Source organism: Ursus americanus, chromosome 4 (assembly GCF_024610735.1).
Source record: "Ursus americanus isolate L20-20 chromosome 4, mUrsAme1.1.p, whole genome shotgun sequence".
In the NCBI taxonomy this organism is placed as follows: Eukaryota; Metazoa; Chordata; class Mammalia; order Carnivora; family Ursidae; genus Ursus; species Ursus americanus.
In genome coordinates, this window is record NC_142130.1 from 33,107,511 (window position 1) to 33,124,473 (window position 16,963).

General features: G+C 52.4%; 1 protein-coding gene across 1 annotated transcript in view; it reads left to right on the top strand.

Annotated features, from left to right (window-relative positions):
• Positions 1–7,360: 7,360 nt before the first annotated feature.
• Positions 7,361–16,963, top strand: part of HEG1 (heart development protein with EGF like domains 1) — an 86,127-nt gene continuing 76,524 nt past the window's right edge. Inside the window, exon 1 of the mRNA XM_045812760.2 lies at positions 7,361–7,810. Coding sequence (XP_045668716.2) covers positions 7,489–7,810 — 322 coding nt within the window. The 5' untranslated portion in view covers positions 7,361–7,488. The remainder of the gene's footprint in view (positions 7,811–16,963) is intronic.

Here is a 16,963-nt window from a genome sequence, read left to right on the forward strand (position 1 = left end):
TGGGCTGTAGCTGCTTGTCGAAAGGCAGGGCAGCTGGGAGTCACACGAAGACGTTGCCTCCCCAGTGGCTCTGGATCAGGGCCCAGCACTTGGGACACACCCACCCAATAGGTGTCGACTTCTCGACTGAATGAAATAATGCCTGCAAACCCAGGCCCCTCTGTCCCCAGTGGGAAATGCCCCCTCTGAGTTTTCTGCTCTTCCCCAGGGCCCTGGCCACTTTGCCCAATGTCCTGGCATCCTAGGAATTTCCCTGCCTGCTCCGGGGAGGATTTTTCATGCTGGAAGGTTTTGCAAAATAAGACCGCCTTATCAGAATCCTGTTGCGTCGGAGAATGTTCCTGGCTCATTGACGTTTACAGTGTGTAACCGATTTTATCGGAGGAATGTTGTTTGGAATGGAATGGTCCTTTCAGATGGGCAGACAAGAAACGGAAGGTCATTTGAGGACCCACCCCGAGCTGTCTAAGAGGTTACTCAGGGCTGCTGGTACATGATGCTTGGGAGCCTGGCCAAGCCATGAGCAAGCCTTCCTCCCTGGAGGAGGTCCCAGCGGTCTGCAGCAGGACTGCGGCGTTCGTGGCTCCCCTTGGCCCTCCAGGCAGATGCACCAGCCACCAGCGGGTGAGGTGCAGCAGGGGCTCCCTGGGCCTGGCGTGCAGCGAGCAGCCCGGCTCACCTGGACAAGAGGAAACCATTCCTGACATTTCGGGAAGGAGACAGTAAGGCTTCTCCTGAGAGGTCAAAAATAGGGAGAGGGGTTTGTTCTTTTAGTTCTTTTGTCAAAATCCCAAGGCACTGCGTTTCCGAGGCTCTGAACAAAATGGTGCTGGTGTATTAAGTGTCCGGGGAGGCGGGGGGAGGGGGGCTTGAGTTCTCTCTCCTCTGTTGTAACCCCTAGTGTTGCCAGGGTCAGCAGCTTCTGTCTGCAGGGCGTCTTGTCCTGAGTGGGATGCAGAGACTGGGACAGGAAGCGCGGGGTCATGTGAGGTCAGAAGTCTTTGTTCCTGGTGGGAGGGACTCTACCCCGAAGTGGGAGAGGACTGAGGTGCCCCAGCTCAGGCCAGGGATGCTGGACACTGGTCAGCAAAGAGAGGCAAGCTGGGAACAGCTAGTGCTGCTGGACACTCTCCAGTAATTTCTGTGAGCCCTTGACAGGGCTGGGCCTTCTAGCACATTTCTCTCACCCTCCACGATTTCTAAACTTCTTCATTGTAGTGTGTGGAACTGTGTCCCCAGAAAGATATGGTCAAGTCCTAACCCCTGGTACCTGTGAATGTGACTTTACTTGACAAGGTCTTTGCCGACGTAATCAAGTTAAAAGGAGATTATCCCGAATTAGGCTGGGCCCTAAATCCAAAGGCTGTTATGCTGATAAGAAGGCCAGGTGAAGACACAGATACAGACACACGTGAAGGGAAGAAGGCCACGTGACTGGAGTGATGTGTGTGCCTGCCAAGGAACGCCAAGGCTCGCCGGCAACCAGCCGAAATTAGGACAACGCAAGGGCGAATTCTCTCCTAGAGCCTTTGTGGGGAGCACGGCCCTGCTGGCACCTTGCTTTTGAACTTCCAGCCTCCAGATCTGAGCGCGGATAAATTTCTGTTGTTTATACCACGTTCGTGGTGCTTTCTTACAGCAGCCCAGGAACCAAATCACATTCGTGGTCCTCAGCTCCCCTGCCCCCACTCCAGTCCCTCCACCCTTAGCAGATAGCCTTGTATTTGCTATTTTACAAAGAAAATGGAAGTCCTCAGCCAGAAACCCAGACCCCTTGGCTGTGCCACCCTCTCCTCTTCCCTCCTTCCAGGCCCGGTCCCTCTGCCTGCGCTCCCGCGTCTCAAGAGCCTTAGCCTGCCAACCACCTTTCCTCTTTCCTAGAGCTTTGATTTTCTCTCTCCCCTTTCCATGTTCAAACTCTCCTTCATTCCCCTGCGGCGGCTGTCCTAACGCATTCTTCCCCTTCGAAGCTGGCCTCTCTTGAGCCTTCGTCTCTTCGTTTCCCACTCACTCTTCCCTTTTGCTGCATCTGCTACAATTGCTATGCCAACACCTTCCTTATTATGGTCACGGGCGGGGGGAGGAGGGAGGACTTCCGTGTTGCTAAAGCCAATGGGTATTTTCGGTCATCCCCTTACTTGACCTTTGGTCAGGGTCACCCACTGTGAACTACCATCTCCTTCCCTTCACTCCAGTGACTCGACCTTCTCCTGGGCTTCCTCCCCCGTCTGTGTGGCTCCTGCCCCGGCTCCTCCTGGCTCAGTGCCATCGCCCCAGCCATGTCACGCTGTGGCCCCATGGCTCATTTTCAGGCTCTCTTCACCTACTAGAGTGTTCTCTTTTCTCGACGGTCTCATGCCCTTGTATGCGGATCTGGACCTCTCCTCTCAGCTCCACTTCTGTACATCTAAATACACACTTGACATTGCCACTTGGACGTCTCAGAGTCACCCAGACCCAAGTCCAAAACAAAGTTCATGATCTTAACCTCGAAGATCGAGCTCTCCACCCTTCCCTCTCCTTGTGAATGGTACTACGGTCCATCCAAACATAAAGGCCGGAAACTCAGGAGATCTTTGACCTCTTCTTCCTCCTCCTCCACATCCATCAGCATACCTTGTGGATTTTGCCTCCTACAATCTCAAGTCCGTATTCTTCTATGAACTCACCTCTACCATCCTTGTCCAAGAATTATCGTTCTCGCTTGGACTCCAAGAGTTCAGGCATCAGCTCTTGTTTCTTTCTAAGTCATTCCCCTTATCATAGCCAAAATAATGATTTCCAGTTGCAGATATGTCACTCCTCACCCCTTTCTCTTCTCCACTCTCACCTCACCCCACATCCCCAACTTGAAACCTTAAAATGACTTCCCTAAATTCTTAAGGTAAAGCAAAAACCTTTAAAATGGGTTGTTAGGGTCTGCATGACCTGGTTGCTATCAGGATCTCCAGCCTCCCCTCCACATTCTTCCTCGCTCTGTGCTCCAGCCACTTTGGTTTTATTTTGGTCTTCTACATGTATTCCAATTCTTCCTGCCTCAGGACCTTTGCACATCCCTGCTCCCCATTGCCTGATTTTCAGTCTACATAATAATGGCCTACACAGCTTTCAGATGGTGGCTCAATCTCATGTTTATGCGGAAACCGAAGACCCTTCCTAAGTGTTCTCCTTCAGGGAACTTTGCCCAGTGACAAGCTTACATTTACGTTCTTTTGATTACTGTCTGTCTCCTCCAAACCTTCAAGGTCTATGAGGTCTGAGACTCACCCAAGAACCAGCACAATGCTAGGCACAGAGTAGCCACTTAGTAAATATTTGTTGAATGACTAAATAAAAGAAAGAAGGTACTGTGTTGGAGTCTGGGACACAAAGATGAATGAGGCATAGAACTTCCCAGAAAGCTCACAGATTGGGGGTGGGAGGGTACAAGCAGATGAGAGGATGATTAAATAGACTCAGGGTGTAATGGGGTGATGAGCACAGAGCAGAGGAGCAGGCCAGAGGAGACGGAGCTGCCTGGGCCCGGCTCACCACCCCCGGATGGAGCTTAATCCAGCTGTCTGTTGGCTGATCTCAGCCCTCAAGGATCCTAGTCCTGTGATGTTACTGCTATGCAGCCACCACTGTATCCCAGCCACGGCCATGCCACCCCACACTGCCACGGATCCTACAGGGCACTGTCCTCAGGAGCTGGGCACACTTGAGGCCTGTTCAGGGTGCAGTGTCGTTAAACCGCCCTGGTTACAATTCGAGCATCATGAGGAGCGCTTCAGTCGGAAGAGTTCCATGCCTCTGGACGGTGACCTCATCATATCCTCAGACCAACCCGGGGAGGAAGCAGAGGGTGATGACTTCTCTCCCCACTCTACAGGTGGGGAGACTGAGGTCAGTGGAGATCACTGGACTTGGCCAAGGAGTGAGAACAGTTTGGGAACAGAGCTGGGAGCAAACCCAAGGCCCGCTCTCCAGGATCTCCAGGCACACCAGCTGGCAGAGGAGAACTCCTCAGGCCGAGGACGAGCTGCAGCAGGAATGTGCAGGCTTGTTTACTTTGGTGCAGAAGGACATTTCATCACCTCTTGGAACCACAGAATGCTAACGCAGACGGGCCCTCAGAGATCATCTGATTCAACACCCTTGTTTTAGGAAGGAGGAAACTGAGGCCAGAGCATTGAATCTCCTTTGTCCTCCCTTTCCTTTCCCTGCCCTACTAATAGTGAGTGGTAGGGCAGAGACTGCTAGCTGTCTCCCCAGATCCCTTTTCCCCTTCTTTGCGTCTATGGCTACACTGTATTTCCCAGACTCCCTTGCAGTTTGGGGAGCCATGTGACAAATGTTCTCTCCAGTGGAATGTGAGAGAAAGGGAAGCATGCCACATTCAGGCTGGGCCCTTTCAAACCTCCTATGCTCATATCCCCATGTTCTTTTCACTTCTGGCCAATTGTGAAGTCAATTCCAAGGGCAACTTCGGAAACCATACGTTAGAGAAAGGCAAAGCTGCCATAGTGTGGCTCCCGGGAATGCTGTGTGGAGAAGAGCCACGTGCTGCGTGAGTGCCTATTGCTGCTAAGAGAACCAGAAGAATAAACCTCAATCACGTGAAGCTGCGGCATTGGGGGGGGGGGGTGGCGATTTAGTTCTGCAGTCTGGGCTAACTCTAATGTAGCTCACATAAGCAGCTGGGAAAGCCCTGGAAAAGCTCTGACTACGTGCAGTATTGGGGGGTGGAGACGCCAGGCTGACTGCAGACTTTGCTGTCAACCACTTTGGAGGGTCCCCACTCCTGCCTGACTCCTGGCTCTCTCAGTCTGGGAACGTGGTCTGAGCTGGCTCCCCAACAGTTTCATTTTAGGTCAGTAGATTCCCAGGGCTGGGAGGGATCTTCGATGTCATCCGATTTATCCCCTGGCTCCAGACAGGGCCTCTTCCAAGCCATCCAAGGTGACCAAAAGTCATGTTTAGATTTTCATATCCCTGGGAAGGAAACACCACAAATATCCTTAAACACCTGTTTCATACCTTTTTGCTATGGTGTCAGAAGGTCTTTACTGAACCCTAAAACACCAGAGCCAGAGCACCCCTTAGCAATCATCTCAGACAATCTTTGTTTTACAGATGAGGAGACTGAGCCTGGGACCACAGAGTTAAACAGCAGTCAAGTCAGGACAAGAAGCTAGGGCTCGAAGGCCAAGCTGACTACTCTTTCTAAGGTTCTGTCGGCCTCCAACTCTCTCTTGCTGTTTTCTTCTGTCCTAGAAGGCGATGAAAAAGTGCCCGGGTCCATCTCACTGTGATAAAACCTTCCATGTTCTGCGTCTCCCCTCATCATCCCCGGGTTAAGCCCTTTCCACCTGATGTGAGCTTGGCTATTTCTCTTAGAAGGCAAAGAGAAGATTAGGGAGAGATGAATCTGTGCTGCCTAAAAGGGAGGGACGTGTCCCAGGTGCACATTTGCGCGTTTGGCCTTGGTAGTGAATGCAGACTCTAGTGGGATCTCTGAATCCACGTGAGAAGCCCGTAAGGGCCATTAAACCCTTGAATGTCACCGGTTGCCTGGGAGGGCAACCTGTGCTCTGTGAAGAGTACTCTGAGGAAGGGAGGGAGTGGCGCTGACCAGAACCTCTGAGCGCAGCATCTTGGCCTGTTGGGGCTTGTCTGGCTGCGTCTGGGCAGCTGGGCAGTGCTGCCTGTTAATATGAGCAGGATCCCGAGAAGTTGAGATGGGGCCACGAGAGCAAACCAAGTTACTTACAGGGGGATCATTTTATGATACTTTCTTGGAAAGACCTGAAAATTCCACGTGAGAGCCCTGGCAAGTTGGGTTTGTTTTGTGGTTCTTTACAAACAAAATAAAATAAACCCAAATCGTTACTCCCCACTCCTCTGTTTAAGGTGAGGCTGTTTATACACAGCATCCTTTATGTTTTCTGCCAAGTGACTCACTTGGACTGAATCATTACAAAGTGGGCCTAGGTCCATCTGCAGCTGCCCTGGACATCATGATCTGCTCATTGCCCTGGAGGTGGGGGTCATGGAGCTCTGGAGACAGCAGAGAGGAGTGGAGAAATGGGGTGGGGTGGGGAGTCAGGCCTGAAAGGGAAGTCCATACTCATAGTTTCTGAGCATCTGGTGGTCAGACAGGAGTCCCCGATAAACTGACAAGATTTTCCGAAGAACTCCAGTATTCATTTCAGTTGAGACATCGTCTAGCTTGTTGCAAATTCTGAGTTGTGGGACCAGAATTAATGCCACACAGTCATTCACAGGTAAATTTCTTAATCTTTGGGGGTAGCTTCAGAATTTTGAGCAAATTATTTTCCCATTTTGAGCCCTTCTTTCTTCAACCTAGAAATAAAGAGCCTCACAGTCCCTAAAAGTTAGACATTTTATCCTTTATTTGCTGGGAAGGAGAGAGATATGGGTACAAATGAAACTTTATTTGCCAGGAAATTTTGTTTTCACTAAATCTTTGAATCTCTCCCCTGAAACTTTTCATTTAAAATCCAGTGATCTCTGTGTGTCTTTTTGCTTAATTTTTGATCTGCAGCCCTTTTTCTGATTATGAGTTTGCCTAGCCATGCCCGAATTCACAGTTTTCTTTTCCCTGTGGCCTATTTGGTTGTCCTGGAGGTGACATTTCTGCAGAACTCTTGGTGTGAGCCAAAAGCAGTGGTCCAATAGGGATGGAGTCCAGGCTTGAGAAGGCTCTGGAGAATAGGGTGACTCCCGCGTTGGCCACAGGGTTAGGTGTTAGGCTTGGCAGCAGTGAACCCAGCACCGGCCCTGGGGCCTGGAGGAGGAGTGGTGGTGGCAAGGGAGGGGGCAGTTCAAATTAGCAAGGGGCAGTGGGGAGCGGTGGGGAGAGGGGGAACAGGTTCCACTTCTCTCACATATCAAAGCACTTTGTACAATCTAGTTAGTGCTAGTTAGTGCTAACCACATCACCCGGTACCCGCTTTTCATCCCTTTACTTTGCATTTAAGGAGTGGGGAAATTCTGGTTCCCGATTGGGAGGACTCGGTTTTTCTGATTTTTCTCCCAAAGGCATAGCAACCCTAATGGGGGTGGGGAGGGCGTGTGTGTGTGTGTGTGTGTGTGTGTGTGACCAAAGTTGGCCGGCTGTGTGGACCTCACCCCGCGGTCCCCTGCCGGCCCCCGCCCCCTTCCTGCCCTCTCCCCGCCCCCGGGCCCGGCCGCGCTCGGCCGGTGATGTCAACCCGAGGAGGAGCAGCCCGCCCGCCCGCGGCCCGCCCGGGCTAATTAGCATGTAGCGGCGCCGGGGCCGCCTCCGCCTCCGCCGCGCCCGCCCGGCCCCGGCCGCCCTCCCGCGGCTCCCCACAACTTTTGAGGCGGGGACTGCGCTCGCAGCCTCACTTCGCTCACTTCCCCGGCCCCGCGCGGCGCCCGCCGCCCGCTTCCCTCGCACCCGCGGCCGCCCCGCGCCCGCCCCGCGCGCCGGGCATGTGAGCGCGGGCGGGCGCCGCCACCATGGCCTCGCCGCCGCTCCCGCGCCCGCTGCTGCTGCTGCCGCCGCTGCTGCTGCTGCTGCTGCCGCCGCCGGCCGCCCCCGGGATGCGGGGCCCGCCGCCCTCTCCGGCCCGCCGCGCGCGGAGCGGGGCGCCCCTCGCAGAAGCGGGGCTGGCGCGGCCGCCCGAGCCCGGCCCCGAGCGCGAGCCGCCGCCGCCGCCGCCCACGCCGCCCCGGGAACGCCGCGGGCCCGCGCCCCCCGGCCCCAGCCGCACGGCCCCCGGGCCGGCCGCCGCCACACGCCGGGGACCCTCGCGCCGGGCCCCCCGAGGCGGGAGCGCGGGTGAGTGAGAGCCGCGGCCGGGCGCCGAGGAGCCTCGGGCTGGGGGCGTAGGCGCGCTTCGGGGCCGCATCCCCCGCCCTAGGCCCCTCTGCGAGCTGCGTCCCGGCCAGGGGCCCCCAGCTGACCCGGGTCGCGGGGGACCCGGGGGGGGGCGCGTGGGAGGGCGGCGAGCGGGAGAGTGTTTGTCCCAGACGCTTTCGCTGGTGGCGGGACTGGGGGTGTGACCGTCCTGTTCTCCCCCACCCCTTGGAAGAAAACTTGTCTTGCGTGGTGTACCCTGGACCTCTCCCCGACACCTCCCTTTGAAAAAAAAGAAAAGAACCCCCACCCCCCGCAAACCTTCCAAAAGCGCTTCTCCCACCTCAGAGGTGATACATCTTCCCGTCAATTCCCCAATTACATTCTTTTCCTGTAGATACAGAAATGGCCTCTCCACGTACAGAGCCTAACTTTCAAACATAAATAACTGATTTTTAAGGGTTCTAGCCTTGAGGATATTGTAAAGGACAAAGGATGTAGTTGGAAACACAACGCTCTGCTGGTTCACTCTAAAAGCAGAGGAGGGACTGGGGCAACGGTGTGGAGGTGGGGGGTTGCGAGGGCAAACCCCTGCAAGGCAAAGGGTGACACTGGACTGCCCCTGAGCCTTTCCTCCCCCCACCCCTTTCCTTTCCTGATGGGCTGCTGCTCCATACAGAGCCACTGCCTGTCCTGCTCAGAAAGGGACCTGCCCCTTCTCCTCTGGACCTTTTTATGCAGTTCCTTCTTTAGATCTGGAAGAAATGCTTAAGATCCAGTGAAATTCCAAACCTAATACCATTGTGACCTTGGGAGTGTCACCTCTTTGATCTCAGTTTCTCCATCTGTGAAATGGAAGTAATGATCCCTGTTCCCCCTAGCCTCCTAGTGATGGCATGACAAAATGAAAGTAAAAATAAATGAAAAGTGCTTTGAACAGTCAGCAGTGTGGTGGTGTTAGCCACTGCCTTCCTGTGAGTGACACAGGGCATATGCTCTCTTGCGGGGTTATTCTGGAAAAGCATGGTTGCTGGCAACACTAGGTATTGATTCGAAGTTTAGGTGAAAGTTGAGAAGATTTCATCTTTCTAACTGGCACTTCATTTAAGTTTCTCATATTACACACACTATCCCGTATAGGAATTAGCTTGCTTCATTGAACCTAGGGATGCTTCCTCTAATTAAATAAGAAAAAAGTTTTTTAAAAAATGGTCAGACCCCCAGTAAAAACTCAACTCCATATTCAGTAGTACTCCCATCATTGCAGAATGCTTTGTCCTTGTGAATTTCTAAGCCACTAGCCCAAGACTGAGAAACTGAGGAACAGTAAGGGAAGGGAGGGGAGAAAGAAGCTTTAAAAGACCTACCAGAGACATACTCACTGTGACTCTGATTTCAGATGCCTTACTACATACATTGTTTTAAGTTCCATGGGAGGGAATCAACATAAAAGAGAACATTCCCTGGCTTTCTCATACTAGAAAAGTAACTAAGGGACACTGTAGTATTTTGTGAGTTTTCTAAATGGAGAGGGAGTGCAGGGGATTGAGGCCCTTTCAGAGGAGACACCCAAGAACTGAAGGCAGGTTTCTCTGGTTGGTGGTCAGGTGTTCTTAGCTGTGGGGCCCCATCTTATTAGGGATGGGTGGGAGGGATGCTTGTTTGCGGGGACACTGGCTGGATAAGGCTTGCACACAAGTCTCCTTCCTTTTCACAGCTGGGCATCCCCACACATCACAGTAAGCTGGGTCTTACTGGGAGAGGGACAGTGGAGGGAACTGGCTCAGGGGACTCAGCAGGTGAGAATTGGGACTGATCTCGTTTGCTAGTCAGGGACACCCCCCTGCCCTAAGTGACCACACTTCTTCGTAGATGTGGTAGGTAACTCTGCTAGTCTTGCCTTTGCAACCTTCCCAGTTTGATGCATTTTGGGAGCTGAGAGCAATGGAGGCTTCAGGTGCATGAGGCTTTGGAGGAATGCACGTGGGAGTCCCCCGAGCAGGTGGCAGGAGCCAGGGTAGTCCAAAACTTCTCCTACCTAAGCAGGTCTCTCCTGGCACCCCCACAAAGCCCACCCAAGTCATGCCAGCTCTTCAATTGACCTAAGGCTGGATCTCAGGTGGGATGTTAGAAAGGTAAGATGAAGGAGGAAACTGATTACCTGTTGAAAACTGCTAGAAGCTGCTACCATGGCTGAGGATCCAAGCATGACCTGTGTTTGGTTTCTGATGGTGGTTCAAACAATGTCACTTAGAGGGGAAAAGACAATGAACAAGAAAGCCAGTAGTAAGTGATTTCCGTGAGTCTGAGGTTCCTAATAAACTCTCAGGCTTTTCTTTGGACCGTTTTTGATTGGCCACCATGTCTCACAAAGTAGAATCAGTTATTTCCTGAGGCAGCCAGTTCTCAACACTGAAAGAGCCTCCAGAGGCCCTCTGGTCCACACTGTGTCCCATGAGGATATCTGCCCTCTCAGCACCCGTGACAGATGGCTGTCCAGGCTCTGTATTCATGTCTTTGTGTTTGGGGAGGTGCTCGCTCCTGCTGGTAATGAGCCCTGAGTCTTAGAAATAATGTGCTTTACTTGGTTGTTGGGGAAACTGCCTGTAGCCCCTCCTGCGGTGGGCATACTGGTGGTCAGTGCCTGGCACTCATGGCTTGGGCTTCTCGATACATGGGTGTCAACCACGGGGACCAGAGATGTCCTTTTCTTCCTACGGGCCATTCTTGCCTTTTTCCTCTCGGCAGAGTTCAGGACTCTGACCGCTGAGTGAGCTTACTGGTGTTCCATCTGGGGGGTGTTTGCCTGCATTGGGCTGCAAGTCCCCCATTTGTGGACCCACCTATCACCCTGCTGGCTGTTCAGATGAAGTTCGTTGCTGGTGTTTGAACCGGTGGAGATTGAGAAGATGCTAAGTCCCAGAGATTTTCTTTTTCTTTGTGTGTGTGTGTGTGTGTGTGTGTGTGTGTGTGTGTTTGAACAACTTAGGGCTTCTAAGCCGCAGTTCTGAGTGCTACGTTTATATGCCTTGATTTTTGTGCTCCATGGACCATGCTTTAATTGTGAGATCTGCAGATGAAAGAGGAAGAAAAAGGCTAAGTCTTAATGAAAGGCAATGCAGAAGGAAAGAACTTTCCCACCCAAAGGGGAAATGACGCTGAGTAGCTGAGCAGCCAGCCCAAGGAATAATAATCTTAGAAAAATGCAGCTCCCTAGAGCAAAGGAAAGCGCTGTGAGCCCAGCCCCTCCTGGACCGCTACATAGCTGTCCCCTGAAGTGCTGTAACTTTTCAGGCCAACTAGCTGGAGCTGCTGGGAGAAGTGCCGCGAAGCCCCAGGCTGGGCAGGAGGCGGCTGCATAGGGAAGAGCGTGTGGCTACCTCTCTCCTGGCTGAGGCTGGAAGTGGTCGTGGTGGGGATTCCTGAGAAGCCCACTTGCTTTGATGGAGGCTGCTCCAAATAGAAGGAAGGGTGTGGGGAAAGGGATTCTCTGTGGCGTGTGTGTGTGTGTGTGTGTGTGTGTGTGTGTGTGTGTGTGTGTGTTTAAAAGCCACATCCTTTTAACCTTGCAAGAGCCCTTTTATTGCTTCCCTCGATGGGCGTGCAAATGCTGAACTGGTATTTTCTGCCCAAGACCTGGATGGTGTGGGTAGAGGAAGAACCAAAGAGGTTTGGTGCCCAGCTGGGCAGTGGCTGCACACCTAGTCCTGGAGGGCTGGGGAAGGAGTCTGCCTCCCGGTGGTCCCTGTGACTTTAGCAGCCCTGCCGCGCTGGCTGGGAGCAGTGTTCTTGGAGTTAACTTGTTGCCATCTCCGAGATTCTTACAAAGCAAGCAGAGAACAGATGGCACTTGTGGTTGTTAGCCACTTTTTGCCTTCTTCTGTGGCTTCCCTCTGCCCACCCCACTTTTGTATAAGCAGGAAGTAGCGGGGAAGGAGACCGGTTTTGGTCTGTCCTTGGACTTGGAGCCTTTGAGCACCTGCGTAGTCTGGTTGGCGCTTTCCCATTTAACCCTCAAAAAATCCTGTGAGCGATAGCACTGCTCTTTTACAGTTGTTGGAACAGAAGCCTGGTGAGCTTGGATCACACAGTAAATGGAGGAGCCAAAATTCAGATGGATTTGACCAGATTCATTGGTTCTTTCTGCAGTACCAGGCAGCCCCAGTTTTCTCCGCGGGATCTGCGTGACCAGTGCAGCATTTTGCTTCCTCTCTTCCTCGGTCCCTGGCTCTTGCTTGCCCTTTCCTGGAGATCAGGGATGAGAGGCAGGAGGAAGATATGGCAGTGGTGATGGGGGCAACCTGTGGAGTAGAGATCCAAACAAAAAAAAAATTGTTTTGGAAATTGCTCAAGACTATAAGTCTGTATATATGTAAAAAATGGCATTTTATGTAGACATTGCGAATTATGTCCTGTCTGTAAGCCAATCGTATGGTATTGATGCCGGAGGTAACGCCGTTAATTATCGACCCTGCTGAAATGAGTGGGTGGCGTTCTCACTGGGCTCTCCGCTGGAAACGTGGCTGATGTCATGAGCAACTGTTATGAATACCCATTCGCTAGCAGAAGAGATGGATGATACTCTGATTCAGATGCTGTAACATCGTTTTCTTTCCAACGCTATGCACGCCCTCTTCTACCCATTCCCTGTTCGTCTTGCGCAGACAGAACAAAGATGTTCCTATGCTGGCTTTTCCCTCTTCTTTTGTTGGACTGTGGCAGATGTGTCAGGCCGTGTCAGTCTGGCTAATTGGTCAACCAGAAAACACTGACAGAGCCCTTTCTACGTGTGGGGAGCTCTGCCAGGTGATGTGGAGCCCCCAGCATCCACACCGCGCCCGGTAAAATGATGGTTGTGAGGGATCCAGAACTGAAGACAGGTCACAGGGAGAGCATACTGACCCAAGGGATGGAGTGAAGAGAGATGACTGGAGAGGTGCAGAGGCTGCTGGGGGCTGGTTATCCAGGCAGGAGGGAGGTGTGGGCTGGAATATGGATAGCACAGAGGGGTATAGGGTATTGGCGTCAGCAGAACCCCACATACCGAAAAGCTCAAGACTGACACCTAGCTCCTCTCCTTCCCTTCCCTTCCCTTCCCTTCCCTTCCCTTCCCTTCCCTTCCCTTCCCTTCCCTTCCCTCCCTTCCCTTCCCTTCCCTTCCCGTCCTACAAAATTTATTTATTTATTTTAGGGGTGCCTGGGTAGCTCAGTTGGTTAAGCGTCTGCATTTGGCTCAGGTTGCAGTGCTGGAGTCCTGGGTTAAGCCCCATAGCGGGCTCCCTGTGCAGCAGGAAGTCTGCTTCTCTCTTTCCCTCTGCCTCTCTCCACTTGTGCTCTCTCCCTCTCTGTGAAATAAATAAATAAAATCTTTTTTAAAAAATCATTTTATTTCAGAGAGAGAGAGAGAGTGCGGGGGTGGGAAGGGGCAGAGGGAAGGGGAGGGAGGAAATCTCCAGCAGACTCCCCTCTGAGTGAGGAGCCCGAAGCTGGGCTTGATCCCACAACCCTGAGATCATGACCTGAGCTGAAATCAAGAGTCAGGCACTTAACCGGCTGAGCCACTCAGGTGCCCCTGAAAAGCTTCACTTTCCAAATGGAAGTGGTCAATAGCCAGGAAGTCCAGGGAAGAGGAGACCTGTTAGGGTCCAGAGTCAGTGAAGACCAGACTGGAAAAGAGGATTTGGGCTGATTGGTCGTGGAGGGCTTTAGAAGCCTGCTTGAAGCATTTGTTTTTGTCACATCTGCACTAAGGAGCCTCTGACAGCTCTTGAGGAAGGAGCAGTACTGTCTGCTTGGTCGGTGTTCCTTTGTGCTTGGCGGTGGGGCTCACGGATGAACCACATGCGGGTCTGCCCTTCCTACAGTCCAGAACTTAATTCAGAAATCTGGGAATGCTGGCCGGCGGTTCATCAACATGTTGGTAGGAAAACACTGAAAGCAAGGCACGGACTAGAGAGGGGGCAGTGGGCATTGAAAGGGAGCACTGCAGGGAGCATTTACAGGAGGAAGGCAGGAGAGCCTGGTGACGGCCTGGCCGAGGGGATGACCGGGACAAGGGGAGGATCCGGCTTGCCTGTCAAGAGGCTGCCTCCGTTGGGGGTGCTTTCACTGTAAAACCTGCAGCCTGTCCCAGCAGAAGTATCATGCACACAGTCGCCGACGTGCACCTGGACGAGGCTGAAGCCAGGCCCAGCGTCGGCCTGGAGGGGTGGCCCTCAACCACAGCGGAAGCCACTGGAGAAGAGGAGGCAGGCTCTGACCGGGCGGGGGGAGAACAGCCCGTGTAGATGGTGAGAGCCAGCCTGGCCGGCAGGTGCAGCTGCGAGTGGCAATTTGGAGGCTGGCCGTGCCTGGGCAGAGGATTTGAACACAGTGCCCGGTTTATGCGTAAAACGCGCATGTGGAGGTGCAGTTAGGTTAACGGGAACCTGCCTGGGCTTGCCGGCTCATCCTGGTATTATCCGGGTTAAAGGGAAGAGGGAGCCGGGGAGAAGGAGGCCTGAAGGAAGACCAGGGATTGATCCTGACAAGTTCAGGGGCGCCTGTGAGAGCGCAGGAAGAGTTTGCTCCCCTGGGGGAGACAGCAGAGGCCAACGGCTCGGGGCGACGTTTAACAGGGGCAGCAGCTCTTGACTCCCACCCCCTACACCTGGAGTGGACCCCCTACGCTGCCATCAGGAGTGGGCAACATGACCCACTAGTTACTTAAATGAGAAGCTGTGGAGCGCTCAGCCTGCATCTCCTTCCCCCGCCCTCTGCATCTTTGTTCTGGTGGCAGAAGGGAGACTCCAGTGGCTCCTGCTTCTCCATAGATCGCAAATCTGCCCTCACAATCTCCACTGCTCTGTTTTGCTCTCCCTGCCTCTGCTCACGCTCTCCCTCTGGTCCATGTTCACAGAGCCCAGAACAATGTTCTTAAATGTAATTCAGGTCACCTCACTCTCAGGCTGAAAACCCTCCAAGGGCTTTGCATTGTACTTAGAATTAAAAAAAAAAAAAAAATCCAGACCCCCTGCTGGAATACCAGGTCCACAGGACCTGCCCTGCTGACTCCCTGGCCTCTTCTTGCCCGACTCCCCTTCTAAGCACGCCAGATAGTTGCGTATGCCTGATGGACCCCATCCTGTCCTGCAGACTAGGCGCACGGTGAAACCAGCCCTCCGGGCAGAGGGAACAGCTAGTGCAAAGGCCCAAAGGCCAGAACAAGCTTGCGTGTCTTGGGATTGAAAAGAAGGAAGGCAATGTGGCTAGATCACGTAGGGCCCTGAGAACCACGGTAGGAAGGTCAGACTTTTCTGCCTGGCACCATGAGGGGTTTTAGCAGAGGAGTGATGTGGAGAGTAGACTGGGAAGACAAGACAGGAAGTGAAGGTGGGAAGGCAGGGCTAGTTCGGTGCCTGACACGTGGTGAGCACTGGCAGTATTTGTTGAATAAATGGTTGCTAAAACAGAAAATAGATCAAATACAAAAATTGGAGGTAGGAAGAGAATGCATGCTGGCAGTAATATTTCTCTGACTGAGCAGCCCTCATGTTCTTGGATCATCACACACGGGATGGGCAATACCTTCCTTGTGCTTTACCTCTCAATGCAGTCGGATGGTGGACTGGACAGGCGTCTCCTCCAGCCGAGGGACAGTGCAGAGGGGCAGACGGGGCTGCCATCGGAGCAGAGTGGCTTGCGTCGTTGCTGGGGTGCAGTCTGGGGTGCCTGGGCTGGGGTGTTGCCGTGCTAGGGGGATCTCTGGGGTTAGGGGTTTAGATGTATATCTCTGGTGTGTTTGTCTTTTGCTTGCATTCCTGCTCCCTTGTTGGCCCAGGAGCTGTCGGACGGCAGGGAAGCATCTCCCTGTCAGACAGGGGGCCCCTTCTCCCTGACATTTGTTTCTTCTGGAAGCCTGCTGTCAGTCAACAGTGAGGCCATGAGGTGACATTTTTGACTCAGGCTCAAGACGGAGTGCAAGCATTGAGGTATTTCCAAGCTGCATCACCACCTTTGCCTTTTAAAAATCGTAACATTTATTTTTTTCTGATTTTCTTAATTTTGTAGTTATGTAGCATATACTATTGGGAAGTTCTAGAAAAGTGAAAGCAGCAAATAAAATATCACCTATATTCCAACTACTAGAGGTATATTAAAACATTAGCAATTGTTATATTTGTCACTTATAAGAAATATAAAATTATATATTTCAAAATAGAATACACAGGGGTGCCTGGCTGGCTCAGGTGGTAAAGCATGACTCTTGATCTTGGGGGTCTTTGTGGGATATATAAGTATTTCTAATTTTTTACTGTCCTAAATAATGCTGTGATGAACATATTTGTTCATCATTTTTATATTTGTCTCTGATTATTTGCTTAGTGTTAATTCCAGGATGTGGAAAATTTTAAGATTCCTGACACTACTACCAAATGGTACCAAATTATTTCAACAGCACTGTATGATTGTATAGGTCTCACCACACCTTGTGTGGTTGACAGTTTGATTAAAGCACAGTATCTTTTTCCTGCCTCTCTTTTTCATCCAGATATCTTCTGATGGTGGGGTGTGTGTGTGTGTGTGTGTGTGTGTGTGTGTGTGTGTGTTGGGTGTGGCCAATCACAGCATCTCTCTACTAACCGCATTTCTGGAAGCTTCTGGGGCTCCACCTCATCCTGTGGTCTGAATCAAGTTGAAGAGAGGATGTTTGGTAGGCGACTGACTTTGCAGGGCGTCTCACTGGCAGGAACATGGCAGACACCGCTGATGGAGGTGGGTTCCTCCAGAGCAGGCAGCAAGCTCTCCGCCATGTTGTGTCAGGGGGGCTGCATCTGGGCAGGGAGGCAGCCTAGCCGAACGCTATGGGCAAAGTGGCCAGGCAGAAGGGAAACAGTATTTTAGAAAGAACTGGAATGCAAAATTTGGACTGGGGCAAGAGAATGCCACAGAGACCTTGTATCTTTCTAAATGAAAGCCATTTCATTGGCGGTAATTGATCCTTTAAATTGTGGCATACTGGGCAAAATTAGATTTCTGTTTTGGGTCTGCAAGAACATTTTGAGAATTCTCTTTATGTTCAGAGAATCCTAGATTCTCTGGGTTTGCAGGGATCTTTATAAAGTTTTCTTGGGGTGCCTGGGTGGCTCAGTCAGT